The sequence below is a fragment of the Eucalyptus grandis genome, chromosome 1 (assembly GCF_016545825.1).
Source record: "Eucalyptus grandis isolate ANBG69807.140 chromosome 1, ASM1654582v1, whole genome shotgun sequence".
In the NCBI taxonomy this organism is placed as follows: domain Eukaryota; kingdom Viridiplantae; phylum Streptophyta; class Magnoliopsida; order Myrtales; family Myrtaceae; genus Eucalyptus; species Eucalyptus grandis.
In genome coordinates, this window is record NC_052612.1 from 53,291,583 (window position 1) to 53,314,003 (window position 22,421).

At 40.6% G+C, this 22,421-nt stretch overlaps 2 protein-coding genes across 4 annotated transcripts; both read left to right on the plus strand.

Moving 5' to 3' along the window:
* Positions 1–3,354: 3,354 nt before the first annotated feature.
* On the plus strand, positions 3,355–14,412 carry LOC104436103 (FIP1[V]-like protein). Its single transcript, XM_039302085.1, has 10 exons — positions 3,355–3,564; positions 3,717–4,345; positions 6,438–6,679; positions 7,371–7,497; positions 7,567–7,635; positions 7,779–7,913; positions 8,607–8,708; positions 8,802–9,151; positions 10,061–11,669; positions 12,960–14,412. Exons 1-10 carry the CDS (start codon positions 3,495–3,497, stop codon positions 13,521–13,523), a joined length of 3,897 nt encoding a protein of 1,298 aa, XP_039158019.1. The 5' UTR covers positions 3,355–3,494; the 3' UTR covers positions 13,524–14,412.
* A 4,881-nt stretch (positions 14,413–19,293) lies between these two features.
* On the plus strand, positions 19,294–21,538 carry LOC104436104 (ABC transporter I family member 1). 3 transcript variants are annotated; one of them, XM_010048829.3, is made up of 3 exons: positions 19,294–19,428; positions 19,534–19,586; positions 20,311–21,538. In XM_010048829.3, exon 3 carries the CDS (start codon positions 20,467–20,469, stop codon positions 21,154–21,156), a length of 690 nt encoding a protein of 229 aa, XP_010047131.1. In that variant the 5' UTR covers positions 19,294–19,428; positions 19,534–19,586; positions 20,311–20,466; the 3' UTR covers positions 21,157–21,538. The 3 variants fall into 3 exon arrangements, with proteins under 3 accessions (XP_010047131.1, XP_039160589.1, XP_010047132.1); XM_039304655.1 differs by having other exon boundaries at positions 20,317–21,538; XM_010048830.2 differs by lacking the exon at positions 19,534–19,586.
* The last annotated feature ends 883 nt before the right edge of the window (positions 21,539–22,421 follow it).

Here is a 22,421-nt window from a genome sequence, read left to right on the forward strand (position 1 = left end):
TAAATTAAACCCAATATCTTGAATTAGAGAATAATAATTCTATCACCACTTTTATCCTCTCTTCAAAATACTTAAAAAACTCTCAAAATAATGAAAACCATCTAAAATTAAAAACTTGATTGTCTCTCGTAACTCTCAATGTTATCTTATTTATAAGATATATTCAAGAATCCTAACACAAGGCAATTGCTTATTTTTTCCCACATAAAATCAGGAAATAAATTGCAATTATCCTCATTTGATATCCATTTTCCAACGCTTCTGATTTGACTTACTGAATCCAGGAATCTTTCTTTATTTCCTTTTGCCATTTTTTTCTTCATTTTCTTCATATCTCATTATGTTACATAAAGAAGGAAAATTTGAATAAATAAAAGAAATCTAAATATTTTCTCATAGGTATTGCCTTATTTATTGTCTAAAATAGGTAAAATAACTCTATTTTTATGTAGTTATCATATTTTGCCTCACATGGTCAGATATATTCCAAAGAGCTTTGCTTGTCTCTACCAATATGTTCTTAGCCCATATGAAGTTAGACACAAAAACCATGTGTTTGTCCAGTTTGTTTGAAATTCAAAACCATAAATTATATTCTTTTGTTGAAAATGACCATATTTTTGTTATCGAAAATTTATTTGATCAATTTATTACTATGATTCTGTCATCAGATTGGGTCTTGTTAAGCGATTATTGTGGGAGCTTGAACACCAGGCTCCCACAGCTCAGTCGTCGGTGTTGGAGCCCAAGTCCATGAGACCAAACCTAAGTACTCAACGCCCATGCTCAAATCCCTAGTGGTTGGGTCCAAGACAACCAAACCTTTATGATCAAGAGCCCAAAACCTGGGCTTGTGAATCTAGGCGATTAGCCAAAGTCCCTTAAGGTCAGGGCCAATCCCGAACACTCAACCAACAGGTAGATATAGTATTGGCATCATTTGTATTACACGAATAGCACAAAGTCTTTTTTCGGAAAATAAAAGTAAGTTTTTCTTACAAAACGATGCCAAAAAAGTAAGTTGATTGGGTCTTCTTGGAGAGAGTTTTGTTGGCGTTTGATTTCCTATTTTTATCACTCAGCTTTTTATGACTTGTGTTTGCACTCCCAAATTCTCTATTGCCCTAAATGGGGAGCTCCATGGGTTCTTTGCGAGCGGTTGTGGTCTTTGCCAAGGTGATCACATCTCTCTCTATTTATTTACTTTGGTTATGGAGGTCCTTTCAGGGATCCTTCTTAGATGCTCATTGAAACTGGAGTTTAAGTTTTTTTGGAGATGCAGACCAATAAGTCTTTCGCACTTATTTTTTGTGGATAATGTCTTCTTGTTTTGTGAGGCTGATATCTCTATTATAGCTCTCCTCAAAGAAGGCCTCCAAACCTTCTTATGTTGGAGTGGTTTACTTATTAATCCAAGCAAAAGTGAGATTTTCCTGGCTGGAGGTTCGTCTTCTTTCAGGAATCAAATTGTCCTTGACCTTGGCTTTCAAGAAGGTAACTTGTCGGTGCGTCATTTGGAACCAGGTTTCAATTATTACTTCAAGGTTCAGTAAGGCGGATTATTGCACTCTTGTCAGCCACATAACAACTCAATTTTGGACACACCGCTTCCTCTCCTTTGCTAGTCGTCTTTAGTTTATCAAGTCAGTCCTTCATGCTATCCAAGCCTACTGGGTGAGTGTATTTATTTTACCTACAATTGTGTTAGACCAGATTGAGAAAATCCTTAGGCAATTTATGTGGAAAGGCTTGGATTTGGGGAGGGGAGGTGCCAAGGTAGCTTGGGATAGATATTTGCCTCCCAAAAGTGGAGGGAGGTCTTAGTATTAGGAGGCTTCGAGATTGCAATAAGGCTTCCATGCTGAAGCACATTTGATTCCTATTTACAGATAAGGAGGAATTGTGGTGTAGGTGGGTTCATTCCACATTTTAAAAAAATAGGAACTTTTGGGTGGCTAAAAAACCCACCTTCTGTTCTTGAGCATGGAAGAAGATCTTAAGTTTCAGGAGGGAGGTTCGGAACACCTTCTATTGGAGGACTAGGGATGGCCAATCGGTATTGCTTTGGTTTGATAATTGGCATCCTAAGGGTCCTCTAAGGGTCCTTTAAACTTACTTTTTTCAGATTCACTTATTTATAGCTCTAGGCTCTTTAGGAATGGCTACAGTGGCTGATTTTTTTTTTTTTTGAAGCGGGGCAATCTATCTTGGAGGTGTTATAGTCGTGGGGGGAACCCCTCCCGAATCTTTCTCAAGATCCAGACTACTTTAGCTAGAGGGAGGACTTGGTGGGTCGGTTCTCGGTGGCGTTGGCATGGGAGGCCATTAGGCGGAAGAGGAGTCGTGTCATTTGGCATACGTTCATCTGGAATAATGCAATCATTCCTCGGTATCAGTTAAACCTCTGGATTATGGCTAAGATCAGACTTCCCACTCAAGCTCTCTTATTGTCGTATGACAAAATTGACAGTGATTCATGTGCTTTTTGCAATGAGATGCTTGATTCCATGGACCATCTATTTTTCGGATGTCGTCATGGCTGGTATTGCTTTCTTTTAAGCGGTTAGATGCAATTTGCCTTGGCGCAATAGGTCTTGGAGGGAGAATCTCCGTTGGGCCACCACCTTTTTCATGGGTAAGGATTTCTACAAGTGCATTGCTTGCTTATCCTTTGGCGCGTTACGTCACATTATCTGGAGGAACATGAACAACATCCTTTTTAAGGACCAGCCTTTTACTGTTCCGGCTATACAGAACCATCGGTTCAAAGTGGTCAAAGATAAAGCTATCACATTTAGGAACGTTGATGATAATTTAGGAACAGAATTATGCAACGGAGCTGAGGCCTTGACCCGATTATTTTCTCTGGGGATCCTTAACCCTTCCGTGCCATTGCTTGGAGTTTTCTTCTAAGTTGCGGTGGTCTCCCTCCTCCTTTGAGGAGTTTGTGTTCTGGTAGCCGATTGTTCATGCCGTGCTCATCTCTTGTTAGCTTGGCTTCCTTATTCCGATTGCCTTGTCTCGTTGTTTTTACATCTTGACATCCGTCCAATCATTATGTCCTTTCATTTTGAAGGTATGTTTTCGATGCCGTGATCTTTTGTACTTTTGGTCATTTCCTTTTATATTTATTACCATTTACCAAAGAAAAGAAAATGATCATTAGAAAATCACTCTCTCGAAAATGATTTTTCGGGAACGCGACATTTTTAGCCAAAGGAACGAAAACCCTAAATGAAAACAAAAGTGGAGGTTCCCGGCACTGACCATTTCGAGGGGAGAGAACAACACAAAGCCAGGGAATGGAACTGATGATGGAGTACTATATAAAGTTATAAACTCACTCACGAAAAACCAACAACTCACAGTTTCCTGCCTCAAAGCCACCTCCCCGTCTCCCTCCCTGCTCTCTCTCTCTCTCTCTCTCTCTCTCTCTCTAGAGCAGTCCTCAAAACCCTCCTCCCTCCTCCCTCCTCCTCCTCCTCTCTCCTCCGATGGACGACGACGACGAGTTCGGAGATCTCTACACCGACGTCCTCAAGCCCTTCGCCCCCTCCTCCGCCGCCGCCGCCGCCGAACCCCCGCTCCCCCTCGCCGCCCCATCGATCTCAACCTTAAAACCGCCGCCGCCGCCGCCGCCGCTGGCGTCGATGCCGGGGAGGACGAGGACGATGACGACGCCGCGAGCCTCTTCGGAGCTCGGCGCCGCGACGATCCTCCTCCTCCTCCTCCTCCCCCTAATAAAGCCCTATTTCTCAGCCTCAATTCCGTCAGGAACGAATCGGCCGGGAGTGGCGATTCGGATCTGCCGGCTAGGGTTTTGGATCCCCCGGGGGAGAAATTGGACGCACAGAGAGGGGCGGGCGGTGGGAAGGAGAGCGGGGATTTGGATTCGGTGGATGCGGACGTTAAGTTCGATATCGAGGAGAACCACGAGCACGGGATGGACCTGGTGATTCCTGGGCTGTCGGGGCCGCGGGAGCCGAGCGGAGGTCGGGATGGCAACGGGGGCGATGATTGGGACAGCGACAGCGAGGATGATTTGCAGATAGTGTTGAACGATAACGCGGCGCATCATGGTCCCGTGGGAGTCATTGGCGATGCAGGCGGGGAGGAGGACGATGACGAAGATGGGGATCCGCTCGTTATCGTGGCCGACGGAGACCCGAGCCAGCCGCTGGTCGAGCAGGAATGGGGCGAAGACACGGCTGAGGCAGGGCCTGAGGGAGAGAGGAAGGAAGGCGGCGGCAGCAGTGAGCTAGCGAAGGCGAATGGAGGAGTGGGCGTGGCGCCCAAAATTGGGTACAGCAATCTGGGTTATCATCCATTTCATTCTCAGTTTAAGGTCAGTGGTGTTATATGTGGAAGTCTATGCAGTAATTGTATATGGGGGGTTGTGTTTGTGCTGAACCCCTCTGTGAGAATTTCATGCAGTTTCTTCTTTTGTAACTGTTACGAACTGCAAATATTGCTCTATTCAGCTAATGAAATTGGAATTTTCTTTCTTTGCTTGGGTTTTTAGTTCTACCTATGTATGCTAGTTGTCTCTTTTCTCTTTGGCAACATTTGACGCAGTTTAAGAACAAATGTGCGAAAGCAGCTAGCTGCGAGGATTGAGTGCCTGATGATCCTTTGAAGTGCTTGCAAAATGCTGGAGGTAGTTCCAAAGGACAATGGAGACAGTTGCTCTGAGATCATCTAAATGATTTGTCTGGCATCAACGCTAAAAGTTTTCCTAAGCTTCTTGAACGTGAAACATTCAATGACGTGGACCTTTCTCTTTGCCCAATTTCTTGCAGCCCACTTTAAATTTGAAATAAAGAAGCTTTGCGGTAGTTGTTATATTACTGCTAGATCAGTATCAAACTGGTGACGAAGCTCTGGTAACTTGTTTCTGAATAAGCGATCTTTTTTAAAAGTTAACTCCAAAACGCTCAGTCATTAAAACTTCTTTCTCATGCAGCCTACCTCAGGCTCTATACACTAGGCAAAGAATTTTTGATCAATCCAGAACCTGTTGTGGATGAGAATAATTTTCAGCAAAGACGCTAGTAACGTTTTGCTGTTGTCATTATCATCCTCGCGTGGCACCTGCGAGTTTACCAAGCATTTTCAGATTATTCAGTATGCGCATATAGGATCATTAAAACTCTTTCTGGATTTAACAATTAGTGCGTTTAAACTACCATATCCTGATTTTGGGTTGTAGGATAAGAAGATGAAAAGATGATGCAAAATTCTAATGGTAGGTTTCATTTAGGGTAAAAACTTGTGCATGGGGTAAGAGTCTTAAGCACCATACCTGGTACCTGAAAATGTAGTACCAAGAATGCTCTCAATCTTTCATGACTGGACAACTTGGTCTCTGTAACCTTTATGGTTTTCTTACTTGGTAACTTTCCTCTTCCACCGTCAAATATGCAGTGAGGTCTAGATAAAAAAATTTGGAAGCCACTTTCCAGTAGATATTCTGCATCACTGAGAAAAATCTCATCTTTTTGGGAGAAATGATACAAGTTATTGGTTGAAAGTTGGGAACTTTAACAGATAATAGCATGTCATTCGAGTTGCATGAGAGGTCCTGGTTAACTTACTAAGTCTGAATTGAAAACTCAATTTCCCTATAACCCAGTAGAGCATGTATCGCATTATGCATTTAACCTTTTTGAGCAATTGTTCTGCTGAGCGTTGTTAGATTCAATGTGGTTCAGTTCCTAATTGCCATCAGAAATATTTCATATATAGGTTCCTGCGGATTTTTAGCTGGACAGACTTTTTTTTTTCTATTTTCCGCTCTTTTGCTTTAACTCGAGCCTTATGGTAAGCTGTTGCTTCTCCACAATAACTATCTGGATGCCATGATGGCTGGCCTCCTGTCCAACTAGTAAGGACTGATAATTTATATTCAAGTGAAAATACTGTTTAGATTAGAGGTTCTATGAAAACATGGCACATGGAAATAGTACATGGTTGCTGTTAGATCTGTCTTTGGGGTGGTTGAACCTGTTTGTTGTCATCTTTGTCAGACTAATCTTTTTTCACAGTTTACATATCAAGCTTGTGTGCTGGATCATAGAATTCAGTCGTTTAGTACTTTTCATTCTTCCTTCTATTCTACACAAGGTTGAATTCATGCTGGCTGATGAACTTCTATGATGTCTTGCCTGGTCAACATGACTGGAGAATTAGCAATTATATTTGTCATATTAATGTTTTTTATGATTCTCCTAGCATGATGTTGACGGGATGTATATAGCAGTCTGCCTTCATCTTTGTCAATTATATTGTGCCATATCAGTGTTGTTGTTCTTTGGTTTCTTGGCCTTTTGTGCTTTCTGGGGGAGTGTTACTTAAAGTCATTCACTCATGCGCTAGCCCTTTTCTTCGGGTTTGGTGCTTGTTCATTGACCTCATTCTCTGTTTCTGTGTACTTGTAGTATGTCAGACCCGGTGCTTCACCTATGCCTGGATCAAGTGTTGCTGCTCCAGTTGGAGCACCAGGTCAAGTTCGTCCACCTGTCAACATGGGTCCTTTAGCTGGTCGTGGTAGAGGTGATTGGCGACTTGCGGGGATGAAGGGTGCTTCATCCTTGCAGAAAAATTTTCACCCAGGATCGACTCCTTGGGGTTCTGGACGAGGTTATGGGGGTGGACTGGAATTTTCACTTCCATCACACAAGTAATCTCTCTTCTCCAGTATCGATACCTGCAAATGATTCTAGTAGCTATTATACAGGCTTTTTCCATATGTTGTTCCTATTCTCTTCTTATGCCTTTTTTTTCATATTATGTTACCTATGAAAGTTAAAGTTGTCAGTGGATGTATCACAGAGTAATATATTATATTTTGCAATAATTTTTCAATGGAGGTGGCATTTTTGATTTTGCAAAATGTTTGCTTTCTTATGTGCAGCCTTTGATCTGTGATGTGTTCCTTCTCTATTAACATGCTTGTTAGAGAACTAGACTAATAAGTCCTGCAACAATTTTCTTCCCCTTGTTCATCCCCTAATGGTGATTCCTAATTGGTTCTTGCATTTATGGAGGTCCCTGATTTAATACCAGGTGCTTGAATTTTGTGCATACCAGCTTCTGCTTTCCTTTGATGCTTTACTTAGTGCCTGTGCATTACTTGCATCATTATAAAGCAAAAGTGCTACTATGTGCCAACTGTGTGCCAACCATTCCAATTCACGCTAACATACTCATATTTTTGTTTTCCAAGTTTTTGGGCAATTTGACTTTATTGCTGGATGTACTCCTTTCAAGATTTATGACTATAGAATACAAACTTGTGTTCCTGTATGGCAAGATTGCTTGAATTCTTATTGAACTCATAAAGCTCTTCTCAACCCTGTGAACAACTTCAGGACTATTTTTGAGGTCGATATTGATAGTTTTGAGGAAAAACCGTGGAGGTACCCTGGTGTTGATAGTACAGACTTTTTCAACTTTGGTCTGAATGAGGAGAGCTGGAAGGAATATTGCAAGCAGCTGGTAAATATGAACCTTGAATCAGTTGTGAGTAGATGAATGGATTTATGACTCTAGTTAAATATTATGTAGGAGACTCTGCGACTTGAATCTACCATGCAAAGCAAAATTCATGTTTATGAGAGCGGTCGAAAAAAGCAGGTAATGCAGGGTTTGTAAATCTTCTTACTGGGTAATTTTGCAATTTTAAAAAAGTTTCATCGCAATGATCTGCCTTTGTATATACATAGTTCGAATGCATTTGGAAACTGGATCTTCATAAATTTTGCTCTTTACCTTTATAGGAGTTTGATCCCGATTTGCCTCCAGAACTGGCAGCAGCATCAGGAATTGATATTACAGCTGAAAATGCGACTAATGGGAAGTTGGATGCTGGACAAAGAGATATTAAAGCATCTGCTCATGTGCGGCCACCATTAGTATGTCTCTGCTTTTGAACTTATTCTTAAGCTTGCATTCTTTTAGGCCATCATCTTATTGCTGAACTTTCTGGCTCCAGGAGTCATGAGAACTCTCGATCTTGATTTCCATTGTACTTCAGAAATCAGCACAGTCTAGTTTGGAGATCCCACTACCTCAATTAACCTTTTTTTAACCCCACTGCATCTTTACTCTCACTTTCATCAATGGCGCATTTGTTTACTTATACAAATGAATTATAAGAGTCGTAGAGTCCTTTTCTCGATTGAGGCCTTATTCTATTGGAGCAGTCATGATAGGAAGTAAAAAAGATATTTTAATGCATGAAGCCTTAGCGCTTGAACAAGTTAATCTTAACTAATGAGTTATCAGATATCCTTCACATCCTTCACAACTATCCTACCTTCTAGATTCTTTGTCTTGTAACTAAGCTCTTTTCTCGGATCTTGAGCTCCTTTCATATGTGGGTTTTGCACCCCCTTTTGTCCTATCTCATTCTGCAATATGTTTGTTGCTGGATATCCTCAGGTGAAATTAGCTTTTATCGTTGATTAGGTATTCAATGTCTGTATTTGAGATGTATAATGTTATTAAAGCTGATCAAATATAATAAATAACTGAATTTCTTGTTAATGCCGCCATCAACACTACCTAATGACCATGCTCTTGAACTTAACTTATTTCTCATCCAGCCAACTGGGCGAGCAATTCAGGTCGAAAGTGGTTACGGTGAACGCCTTCCGTCCATTGATACCCGACCTCCACGAATTCGTGATTCCGATGCAATTATTGAGGTACAAATATCTGTTGGTGAAGTTTTATGTTGATCTTGCTCATACATAGTCCTCATATTTTTTATCGGTTCTTTCATGAATTTGGATATACAGATTGTGTGCCAGGATTCTGTCGATGATGATTCCTCTACTGAAAATGGGCTCGCAGACAAAGTGGATAATAATGATCCTACAAGTGAGGAGCTTAGAGTAGCAGAAAAGGCAGAGGACCGTGTTGCTCAGGAAGAAGCTGAATCTTTTGACCGTTTCTCTGAAACTTATAGCGACCAAAATAGAGAGGTGGTCGAAAAAGCTCAATTGGTTGAATCTGGTCAGGATGATCTTCCTGAAGGAGAAGAAAGTTCACCCTCACGTCGCGAAGGATCAATTCAACATCATCCATCTTCTAAAGAACAGACTTCTGGATATACCAGTAGGAAGGCTGCCATCACTCATAATGATCGGTATAAATCTTTTATGATATTCAAGATAAGAATTAATTGACCTTCGTTACTATTATACACAAAATGGAAACTGGTGAACTGACAAACTTAGTCAAATTGCCTGAAACAAAAAATTTCAAGTCAGTGGAATTTTGGACTGTGGAAGAATAAATAGTTGGGCCCAAATCAACACTGGATTTTCAGTTCAGTTTGAACCATGGAGGCAAGAAATGGGGCAGGCTCAAATAGAATTATATTGCATATGTTTAAATATAACTTGTTTACCACTCCTCTTTTAGGCGATTAGGAGGAGGGAGAAGGTGAGCTTTGAACTTTGGACCTTGTGTCTTTGGGAGTGGACCATCATTGGTGCTTATTAGTTTCTAAGGCGTGTTTGTTTATGATTGATCAAAAGCGAAAGGCAACTTTTATCTTTCCCACAAAAGAACAAAAGTATTGTTCAAATTTCAAAAAATTACAAAAAGCATGTGAATACGCGTCAATAGTTGTATGTTGCGAAAGCTTAAGGTATCTAGTGTTAAGAAAGATCAAAGTACATGCCCTATAATATTTAGATTAACTAAAAAGTAAAAAGGAGAAGTGAATCCATATGAAGCCCTAATTTTTCTTGAGCATGAAATCAGAAATTATAATATTTCCTGTAAGTAATGACACTCTAGGCCTATGCTTTTGATATTCTGAGCGTATACAGTCGTGTATACAAGTATGCATGAGGAGGAATGAGGATGTGAATTATGCCTGTGACTCTGTAATGTTTTACCAGCTTCTCTATAAACTTTTTGCTAGAGTATGTTGTGTGAACAGGTTACATTGCTGTTTGATCAAAGATTCTATTGTTCTTACACTTGACCAATTTAGCAGCAGTTTATCACCCAATTTATACATACAAATCTTTCTTTGTTTATACAGGCATACACGCGACCAGTCCCCAAATGTGTCTCCTAATCACAGTACAGAGGAGGAGAAAAAGACATTTGACAATCAGGGGCCACAGATGGTTGATAGTGTGGAGAGTCAAGATGCCCTTAATGTGTCCAGCATGGATCACAAAGATGCACTTGCGGGTAAGTCCTTGCCTGGTGATAGAAGCTCTGAGCCGGAGAGAAATGAAGTACCTTCAGATGCGAGCAAGGCCGGTGAAAAGTTGCTTCATCCTAGAAGGAAAGACAAATTTAATTCGAGGGGTGAGCAAGTTGCTCTCGATGAATTTGATGAAGGGGAGGATTTTAGAGCTGCAAGAAGTAGTGAAAATAGCAAAGCAAGATCAGGAAGCAGCAGAGATAGTCAGAAGTGGCGTGATAGTACAGAGGAGGAAGTTGTGCAAGCTGGTCTTCCCACCCATATGGGAGATTCAAGGAGGCACCTTGATGAAAATGAGCACAAGTTTCGAAGAAAAGATCATGATAGGAGACAAGAAACAGAAAAAAGCCGAACAGTTGTAAAAGATAAAGTGGATCCTTATAGAGATAGGGATCCTAGTTCGGTTCATAATTTGCCCGTGAAGTCTGATAATTTTGACAGGCGAAAGGAGAGGGAGTACTCTGATGGAGCAAGGAGACTGAGAGATGATGAGCCTAGTTCCAGAAGGCTCAGACTTGAAGATTCCAGAAAGAGGGAGCGTAGTGATGAAGTAGGTTCCAGACACAGGAGCAGGGGTCGAGAAACTGAGAGGAACGACAAAGAGGAATATCACTCATCCAAAAAACAGCTGGACAATGGCATGCACAAAGTTAACTATGACAAGGAAGTAGCTTTACGAGGCAGGGAAAGAGATGATTCTTTAAGGAGCAGATATGAAGCTGCAGATGAGTACCGTGGCAAGAGGAAAAAGGCAGATGAATATTTTCTGCGAGAGCGGGACCACATTGACAAAGAAGAAATACTGCGTGAGCAAAGAGATAATTCTGGTCGCCGAAAGCGAGACAGGGATGACAACAATGATCAGAGGCAGAGAGAGGACCAGTCTAGAGTTAGAGATAGTGTGGATGACCACCACTCTTCTAGACATAAGGATGAGAGCTGGTCACATAGGGAAAAGATTGAGAAGCCGAGGGGTAGAGAAGAATGGCATAAAGCCAAGCAAGGTCATGAAGAAAACCGTTTAAAAAGGGAAAGAGAAGAAGAAAGGGCTACTATAAGGGGTGGACGTGGAGGAGAGGAGAAAACATGGGCTGGCCAAGATAGGCCGAGGGATGATCGTAGAGCTTCGGGTAGAGATTACCAGTTTAAAGACACAGCTCGACAGAATGAAGATGCTAAGAGGAGGGAACATCAAGAAGATGAAAGTTTCTTGCAGTATCGTGGTCATGAGGAGATCCATGCACGTGGTAATCAGAACAAGAATGAAGAAAAACGATCCAGATTTGAGAAATCAAGCACTCGAAATGAAAAACCTGCCAATGTTTCAGATAATCAAAGGATGCATGAGAAAAAACACAGCCATAGGAAGAACAAGGAACCTGAGGGAGGCGATCACCATACTTCCAAGAGAAATCAGGACGATCATGTTAGTAAAATGGTATGTTCTAGATTCTAGACAGTCTTAACTCAGATTAGGGATTGTACAATCTCAATTATCAAGGGTGACTTTTCTGCCTAATAATAACTAAATGATACTAGTTCTTTTCAGTTTTCACTCGATATTGTTGGTGGCTCTGCTGGTATGGAGTTTTGAACCTCAGACCTATGACATATCCCCATTCCACCTGACTCCTTAGCTGTTACTTAGGGTCTGCATGAGCTTGAGGGCTCCTCAATGAATGCATCATGGGTAGACTCTATGAAGAGGGAGATGTTTCCTGGAGAGCATATGATGTCTTTCAGAGGATTTCTCATCTTTTCCGTAGTCTAATTCTTTGTCACCATCATCCTTTTCTTTCTCTGGGGGAGTGGGCTGCTGCTTCTGTTCTTAGTTCCCACAGATGTTTAAGTTTTTCTGTATATAAAAAGTCGATGTGTACATATTTTTCTTATATATATATATATATGCATATATGCATACATACCCGCGTGGGGAGGGGGGAGGACGTGGACTGGTTTTTAACATTTTCCAACAATCCTTCTTCTGCCTGTTCTTCCTTTCTCTTTCTATATTTTCTTCTTATTCCTTTCCTTTCTGTTGGAAATGTATCCCTGAGAAGTGAAAATTGTCACCTAAATAATCAAATGCCACCTAGCTGGGCTCGGCACCTTATAAATCAACGGGATATAAAGAAACAGTCAGCTTAATGTAATGATATGGTGTCACTTCAGGTATCCACTAGTTGTGAAGAAGATCAAAATCAAGGAAACATGTAATTATATTGTAAAACTCGATATCTAGATGAGTTTCATGTGAAAGAAATTTATCCATTGCTTCCTTTTGTTCTCCTACTCTGTTTTTCTTGTCATTATGCACCTTGTCTTGCCGTTAACATGTTGAGTGTCTTAAGTAATTTTCTGTATTCTATCAGCTGCCAAATGCTTTGGGGTACTAAAGATAGAATATTGTCACTCTGCAAATGTAATTTTGTCTTTACAAATAGATTGTGGGTTTATGACTTATACCCTGGTAAACTCAGATTACTGCTTTGTTGGTGTATCTTGTAAATCCTGCATGATTCTCTTTCTTATTGATACTTGATTACTTCTAAGTGTGTTCATAATCATGGATGAAAGTTCATTCTAACCTGTAAGAAGTCGCAAAGATTTGGGTATCAGTTCAGCTGCAATTGGTTCTTCTGTTCCTTGTTCCACCTGACTGGTTGATCATTAGCAGACCCTGGTAAAAGTCGAGCTCGGTTTTCATGATTGTCATTCCTTCATTTAGGGCTCTAAGGGTTTGGCTGAGCAGGGCACTGCTGATCCTGGAAATGTGCGACAGTTTCATCCTTCAAGAGAAATGAGAGAAGATATGTCGTCGGAGGATGAACAATCAGAATCCAGAAGAGGACGCTCCAAGTTGGAACGCTGGACAAGCCATACGGAGAGGGATTACAGTATCAATAGCAAGTCATCGTCTTCCTTGAGATTTAAGGAGGTTGGAAGGAGCAACAACAATATTGTATCTTCTGAGGCCAGCAAACTTCCTGAATCTGTTAAGGCTTCTGAGGAAGTTGGCAAGCACCATTTCGTGGCCGAGGATAAAGATTCAGGTGATGTGGAGAAGAAGGATGCTGATACAAAGCCATTAAATGATCGTCATTTAGATACAGTGGAGAAGTTGAAGAAGCGCAGTGAGCGATTCAAGCTTCCTATGCCCAGTGGAAAAGAAGCCTTGCCAATAAAGAAGACGGAGAGTGAAGCACCACTCTCCACCAAAGGTGAGACTCCTGTGGATCCAGAGATCAAGCAAGAGCGCCCAGCTCGCAAGAGGAGGTGGACCAGTAACTAAATTTGTTAAGAGAGAGATTCCGCATATTTATGCGTACTGCCTTTCTTGTTGCGGGGGAAGTACTGCTTTGCCTGATTCTTTGTTATAAGACCCTGAAGGTCATAGCATCCCTTGCAGCAATAAATTGGCTTCTCCATGACTTCTAGGGTAGCTGTGCTCCATTTATCTACTCTTATAACCATGCCAGCCATCATATACATTTAGTTTGTTGTATATACAGAGAATGTAACATTGAAACTATATATGATGGTGGCATGTAATTGCTATGCTTCTAGAAGCATCTTGCGTCTCTTATTGAGGACGACGAGGATGTTGCGGGCCTCATTGACAATGCCTCGTGGTGACCCATATGGAGTTGGATGCAGCTGCCACTGGTTGTGTTGGAGGAAAGAAACTGACTTATCGGTGGCATCTGGAAAATGTGTTGTCTTGGAGCAACTGAAGGCAATGAAGCTATCTTGCAGCAAACACAGATCAAGGTAGAAATCTTCAGATCACACCAGCATGGGAGTAGACGATTCATGCAGATGGATGTCGGCCAATCATACACTTTTTCTATTATAGTTCGTGTATCGTTATGAGCATATTAAACATTTTCCCTCCCCTTTCTTTGAGTTGTCTAGGATTGCGAAAGAAATGAATTTTGAGAAGTGAGAGATCGACAAGTTCATTGTTAGCAGAGTTCCTCCATGTTCTTGTTGATCTAAATGTTAGCGGAAGCTGACAGCAGGATAAATGTTGGCTGTCTCTTGCTCAAGAAAGGGAGGGTTGCATTCCCTGTGTCTTGCTTTTTGGAATTGAAAATACGATTCCGCTTTGGCCCCTTCCACATTTGTGTTCTTGGTACTTCTATGAAAGCTAGTAAAATTAGGATGACTTTTGGCTGCAATTTCTTCATGCCGAGTTATGACTGATCCATTTTACTAGTCTTCAGCACATGGGTTAGTTTGTCTCTGGTACAATGAGCACCATACATCAGGTAAGTGATGGATCTTGTCCAATTCCATCCTGACTTCTAAAGATTGAAGGTCTCTTCCATAATGAAATTGAGCAGGATTTCCTCTGAAAGGCTCGAGGCACTTTTCTTCCGGAGTGTCGATCGAGCGCTGAACACTCTTAAAAAAGCAGCCCTTTGAGGGTAAAGGCTCGATGTGGATATAGAAGCCATGACCAAATGAGGACATCCTTAAGTTTCGCATCTTGGCAAAACCCATGTTGAGCAGAACTGTCTGCTTTTGAAGACATCTACAAATTGTACACCTCTAATGTGAAAAATGAAGATTGCATTTGACAATCAGGATAAAATTCAGAATAAAATTTATTTTATCTTACGTTTGATATCTACTTAAGACAGTATAAAATCGAATATAAGGAGGAGATATAAATCAAATAAAATTATTTTATAAGATAGATGGGATAAATATAAGTAGGATTTTTAACATCCATAATAGAAAAATTATTTCTCTTGAATGACAATATTCTTAAATTAACAAAACTTAAAATTATATTTCAATATAAATAATATTTGAATACAAAAATTTAAAATGACAATTTAGTTATTTTAATTTAATTTTATTTATATATATTCAAATTTAATTTAATTTTATAATATAACTTCAATATATAAAAAAAACATATATTTATATTTATTATGTATTTTACGGATATTAGTATAGTTTACTATTTAATAAAATTTTATTAGAGAATGATGGAAGGCAAAGAAAAAATAAAAAGAAATTTATTTAAAAAGATAAAAAAAAAATAAAGTAGGTAAAAGTGTCTCAAAAGGATTTTTATCATCTTCATTTATAAATTTTTTGTTTATTTATATTAATATATTTTTTATGCCAAATAATATACATGATATGATATAAATATATTAAATTTTATTAGGGTCTCATGGTCCCTAATATATAAACATAAGTGTTTGGAATATTAGAGGTCTCATGGCCCCCCGTTAAACAAGCTGAGATTAGAAGCTTTGTTAGTACCATTAACATCTATTGTGTCGGTATTTTGGAAACTAAAGTTCTTGAGTCTCGTTTCCTCTCCATCTTGACGAGTCTATTGGCGGGTTAGAATTGGATTTCGAACTATGAATACTCCCCTAGGGGGAGGATATGGGTTGATTGGAATCCATGTTTGGTGAGCTTTGATGTTTCCTCCTCTAATGCTCAAGCGATTCATGGAAAACTTAGATTCATAAACTCAGGATTTGATCTCTGTTTATCCATTATTTATGGGGAGTACACTTTTGTTTCTCGGCGGCCGCTTTGGGAAGAGCTTATTATCTCAGTTCCAGCTGGTTGGATTGTCCTTGGGTGGTGGCCGGGGATTTTAACGCCACTCGGGACCCCTCGGATCGCGTAAAAAGCTCAAATACCTGGCTCCCTTCTTTTGATGATTTGGGCATTGCTTAGCCTAGGCAGAGTTAGAAGACTTGAGGTATGTGGGCTATTGCTACACTTGGTCTTCGTCTTCAGGTGCCAATCGGAAGTTGAGGAAAATAGATAGGGTGCTAGTTAATACAAAATGGTGCCAAGTATTCTCTTACTCGGAAGCGTCTTTCCTAGCTCCGGGAATTTCAGACCATAGTCTTATGGTGGTTAGAGTTGTAGCTCCCTTGTCTTCTAGAAAGCCATTTAAGTTCTTCAACTTTTGGATGAAGCACTTGAAATTCCGTGATATTCTTGCTCAAGTGTGGGACATCCCAGGAGTGGGCACACTCATGTTTAAGTTTTGCTGCAAGCTTCGAACTCTTAAAGGCCGCCTTAAGTAGCTTAATAGGGAATCATTCTCGGATATTTCCTTTAGAACGGCAAATGCAAGGCAAGCATTACGGCTCACTCAGGATGCTTTAATGCATGATCCCAGCAACCTTTTGCTTGCTGATTTGGAAAGGAGTCAACTCAGGATCTTCTTGAATCTTAGGATGCAAGAGGAGTCCTTCTACTGAGAAAAGTCTAAAGTCAGATGGTTGAAGGAGGTTGATCAAAAGGCACTTGAGGAATACAATTCTCTCAATCTCGGACATGTCAGGCAATCTTGTGAATGATCCTGGTGCTGTGCAACAGGTAATTGTCTCGTATTTTTAGAATCTCTTGGCCTCTTTGGACTCTCCTTCTTGCTCAGCTATCCAGGAGATTCAAGGGATTTTGCGGTAGCCGTTGAGTGAGGAGTAGGTTAGCTTCCTTTCCCGGCCTGTTTCAGAGATGGAAATACATGACAACCTCTTCTCCTTAGGGCAAGGCTGGTCCTGATGGTTTCAATGTTGAATTTTTCAAACTTAATCGGGATGTAATTGGGCCATCCGTGTTGGAGGCGGTTAAGGACTTCTTTACTTTCAGGAATCTTTTGCATGAGGTAAACAATACTATTGTAGCCATTGTGCCTAAGACTCCAAATGCATCGTCATTTTTTGACTTTAGACCAATTGTTTGTTGTAACACTATATACATATATATTTTCAAGATCATAGCTAGCAGATTGGCGGCCGTCTTACTGTCTATGATTAGTATTTCTCAGAATGCATTTGTTAAAGGCCGAAGAATTAGTGATAACATCCTCCTCGCTCAAGAGCTATTTAGTGGTTTCCACGTTGATCCTTACTTGCTGAAGTGTGCTATTAAGGTAGACTTTCGGAAAGCCTATGACACCATCGATTGGGCCTTCTTGGAAGTAACTCTCCAAGCTTTTGGCTTTCCTTATCATTTGATTAGGCTGATTATGACATGGGTCCAGACTCCAAAGTTCTCCATCTCAATCAACAGGGAGCTCCATGGTTCTTTCCTAGTGGACGGGGCCTTTGCCAAGGAGATCCTATGTCGCCTTATTTGTTTACTTTAGCGATGGAGGTATTCTCTAGGATTTTTTATCAGCAATCTAGATAGTAGGGTTTCAAATATTTCTGGAGGTACAAGCCCACATGCCTTTCCCACTTATTTTTTTTTGCTAATGATGTATTCCTCTTTTGTGAAGCGGATATGGCTTCTGTTTCTTTTCTTAAAGATGGACTTCTCACGTTCTCCTCTTGGAGTGGATTAACACCGAACCTGAACAAAAGCGAAGTTTTTCTTGCGGGGGGGTACACTCCATTCTCGTTCCTTAATTCTCTAGACTCTCGACTTTAGGGAAGGCGTCCTCCCGGTCTGCTACCTTGGAGTTCCCATCATATCATCTCTGTTGAGCAAGTCTCACTACAATGCCTTGGTAAACCTTATAACATCAAGCGTACAATCCTGGGCACAATGCTTTCTCTCTTTTGCAGGCCGACTTCAACTAATTAGGTCAATTGTTCATTCTATGCAAGTGTATTGGGCCAACATCTTATGTTAACTAGAGCGGTGTTAGATCATATTGAGCAAATTCTTCGACAATTTCTTTGGAAGAGCCCACCTTGGCCTTGGGTCAGGGGGTGCGAAAGTAGCTTGGGAAGATGTTTGTCTCCCAAAACAAGAGGGAGGACTTGGCATTCGTAATCTCCGTGATTGTAATACATCAGCAATGTCGAAACATATATAGATCCTATTTACAGATAATGAATCTCTTTGGTGTAAATTGATCCATTTTACCTTTTGAAAAAAGAACTTTTGGATAGTAAAAAAGCCTACTTTTTGTTCTTGGGCGTGGAGGAAATTGTTGGATCTCAGAAGGGACTTCCAACAACATTTTAAATGGTGAGTGGGTGATGGCCGTTCCATTTCTCTTTGGTTCGATCCATGGCATCCCTGTGGACCTCTAAACTTGTTTGTTATGGACTCCTTTATCTATAAGTCAAGGCTTCCCAAGCATGCTAAGTTAGCAGACTTATTCTCCGCCTTAGGCCAAGCGACCAAAGATTTCCTCCAATCTTGGATGCATCCCCTACCTATTCTCAACCAAACTCCTGACAGGCTAATATGGCTACAACACTCTTCAGGTATCTTTTCTATCTCTTCAGCTTGGGAAACCATTCGCCGGAAGAACAATTTGGTGCCTTGGTCCTCATTTGTTTGGAATAGAAAGCTTATCCCCCGGTATCGATTCCACCTTTGGCTCATCTCGAGGAATCGGTTACCCATCCAGGTTTTGCTCCTTTCCTATGGTAGAATTGTCAATGTGTCTTGTGCCTTTTGCAATTATGTATCGGACTCTAAAGACCACTTATTTTTTGGGTGCCATATTTCTACTATTTTTGCTACTTTTTGGGCTTCAAGATGCAAACCTCCCATGGCAAAATAGGTCATGGGTGGAGAATTTACAATGGGCCATTAAATTCCTTCTATCAAGCTAGTGCTCGTTTTTCCTTTGCCGCTCTTTGTCATATAATATGGAAGGCTAGGAACAATATACTGTTCTGTGGGCAGGCTTTGTTTGTTCCGGCTTTGAAACAACACCTCTCCAAAGTCGTCAAGGACAAGGCTCTCACTTTCAAATAGGTTGCGAACACTCCAAGAAACATAATGATACAAAGAAGTTGGGGACTGGATCCCTCTCTTTTCTCTTTATAGGTGTCAGATTTTCTTTAGATCTTGCTTGAGGGCGGTCGCTGTTTTGGTGTCTCCTCCTCCTTTTTTACTCTTGGCATCCTTCCACTCTTAGTAACTTGTTTGTTATCGTGAGTGTATAAGTTTTTTGGTGTCGAGACTTACTTTTTGTAAAATTTCGTTAGTAAAAGTCTATATATATCTTATCTTACCAAAAAATATATCCGATTTTATTATTATAATTACAAACAATAATTTTATATTTTAATTTTTTTTCAATTTTACACAAAAGGCATTAGTTGGGTTTTACAAGTAGAGACGATCAGGGTGTCACATAAAGGACCGCCGGAGATCAGAAGTTGGTCGTTGAATGAATACCCAATTAATTAAAAAGGCCCCAGAGGTCCAAACCTTTTGATGTTCAGATAGCTTCACCACCGGTAAATTTCTCTCTCTTGAAAATTTCTGCGCTTGTTAATGGCGTCATCGGGTTAAAGTTAGGACCTTTGACCCCATTCTTCTTCTCTTTTCTCTTTCCACCGTAGAGGAGAGGATACAATTCTATGCAAGATGATCCTATAACGTCCTAGATTTGCAGGTCATTCTCTTTTCCTCTTCTTCTTTTTCTTCTCGGTGTTGACTTCTTGTACTCTGCGAAAGCTTTCGTTTTTCTTCGTTAAATTACAACTTGTTTCCTCATGAGCAAAATATTAGTTAAAGGGTCTCTACGAGGACACCTTTTCTCAGACCTAGTGCTCCCGGGATGAGTTTTGCGAATTATGCGCACCAGCTGTTTGTGAGTTTGTCAGAACCAGAGTAGGACGTGAAGGTCCCTTTTTTGAGCAATTGGGTATCATTTGTATGGCTCTTTGGTTTTTACTTTTTTTGTCTTTTACGTCTTCATAGTTGCCCGAGACAAGGTTAACGTGGTGTTGTGTGTCGGTGGTACATTTTGGAAGCTCAGGAGCATGTGTTGCATTGCATGTGTATGACAGCCAATAAATTTTGTTGATTTCAAATTCATGCGCAAAGGGCATATTGCTGCTTCTTCAATTCCACATTTGTAACTCATGGGTAATTTTTTTTTTATTTCACTCTGATTGTTCATCATTCGAGAATATTGATTGTTATTTAAAGTCGACAAAGATAATTTCTCCTTTGATCTGTATATTGGACGATGCTTTTTTGTACCTCATCGGTAGCTGAACCCCTTTTCTTTAAATGTGAAGGTTTGGACCCGGAATTCTAAATTGTAGTATGTCCTTGGAGATCGTTATGCATTTGTTTACTTGGTTACTGATTTCTTTGGCGGATGTTTCCAGATGCAGGAGTTGCACTGTTGACATATGTTCAAAGACTTGTTGTGTTCTCGCCGATAGTCATTTAACATCTCGCACAGGTGCTTATCTGAATAAAGATTTAGGTGGTTCTTCAACTTCTGCAAGTTCCAAGCCTCATTGGCTGGTCCACATACTTCAATGACCCTCCGAAGACCTCCATTGCCTCGTCTCCTTCTTGACAATGTTTCTTGCATGAGAAATGCGCAACAGATCTTGCGTCATGTGAATGTCTCTCTTCATGATGGTGGAGCTCTTGTGCTGAGTGGAACCAATGGCTCGGGCAAAAGCACGTTCCTGCGTATGTTAGCAGGGTTTTCTCGTCCTTCTGCTGGTCAGATCCTCTGGAATGGCCACGATGTCACCCAGTCTGGCATTTTCCAACAATACAAGTTGCAGCTCAATTGGCTTTCTCTGAAAGATGCTGTAAAAGAGAAATTTACTGTCCTTGACAATGTTCAGTGGTTTGAATTGCTTGAAGGCAAGCAAGGAAAGTCTCTGCCGGCCCTGGAGCTTATGGGGCTTGGAAGATTGGCAAAAGATAAAGCGAGAATGCTTTCAATGGGTCAAAGGAAGAAGCTGCAGCTGGCCAGGCTGCTTGCTATTGACCGTCCTATCTGGTTACTTGATGAGCCCTCTGTTGCGTTAGATGATGATGGTGTGAAGTTGCTGGAGTATATAATTGCAGAGCACCGGAAGAAGGGTGGGATAGTAATTGTGGCTACACATCTACCAATTCAGATTGAGGATGCCATGGTCTTGAGGCTGCCTCCCAGGTTCCCTAGGCGGATGACGTCAGTAGATCTGCTTGGCCGAGCAGATATTTTGTAGTCCTTGTGAAAAAAAGCTATTCATGGATTAGATGATATTGATGGTATTGATCTTTGGCCTTTGGCATCCAGTATAGCTTTTTGTCAGGATCTTGTTCACATCTGAGATGAACATCATAAGCCTGTTTGTGGTCCCTATAAGTGCAAAAATGCACTCTTCGCGGGATTATGGTTTTATAGTTCTATTCTAAGTATTGCCCAGTATGGATTCTACTCGGGGAAATGTGACAACTTCCTTGGGGTCATTCCTTGGGTATTAATTCGACATGAGTTTGATTGAATGTGAGACATGTCGGGAAATGATCATTGTTTCTCTTTGAGCATAGGAAATGCATGGTCAGTTGAGTTTGCTTATTCACTAATCCTTGAAGGCTTTTCTGAAATGTTGAATTCTTTGAATGGAGCATTCTTAATTTTAGATTACTCTTTGAGCTTTTATATGAGAGTAATTATGTGTCGACTGGGTCTTGAGGCATGTAATGAATTGGAGGAGAAAGCAGCACGGGAAGCAAAGTTTACTTGCACTTTCACTCACTCGCGGAGTCACAGTTCCTCAAAACCCCTCAGAGTCCCATTCACTCACTGATCTTGGATGGTCATTCAATTTTGCATTCACATCTATTTATGAAGCACTTTAGTTACTTTATATGAGCACAATCATAGCTGCTGATCTGGTGAACAATCTGTCGGAAGTCCTTGCCCTGGGAATGCCCTACAGTGTATTCTACATTATCTATAGAATGGAATGTGGCAGATAGAAACAAGAACAACATGCCCTGACCTCAAACAAGATAATGCTTTGAACTCGCAAGCAATAAATTTTTTTATATTCCGTTATTTGGAAGGGAAAGGCATCACCTTTATCCAGAAAGGCATTGCCTTTTCGACAGGCTTAAGACAGTGCAGCACATGATCATGTCCGAGTGGGGACAAACTCAAACTTTCTTCAGTCCCTGCACATTGGTTCTGTTTGCACGCCGTTGTTTTGTGTACTTGCGTATTATTAAACGAAAAAAATAACTCATGCCCTTTTTCCCTTAATAACTTAAACTTTCAGAATAAATTGTTGAGCGAACTTTCAGAATAAATTGTTGCTCGCTCAATTTTTCAGCATGTACTAACGAGGGAGATCAATGGTTCCTTTTTTCAAATTTCCTTTCATTAGAGGTTTTGAAAAGTATATATGCAAATATAGAAACCGTCAATCTTCAATAATTCACATTTTTAAAACAGTCATTTCTATGAGGTTCAAATTTCGCTGTCATA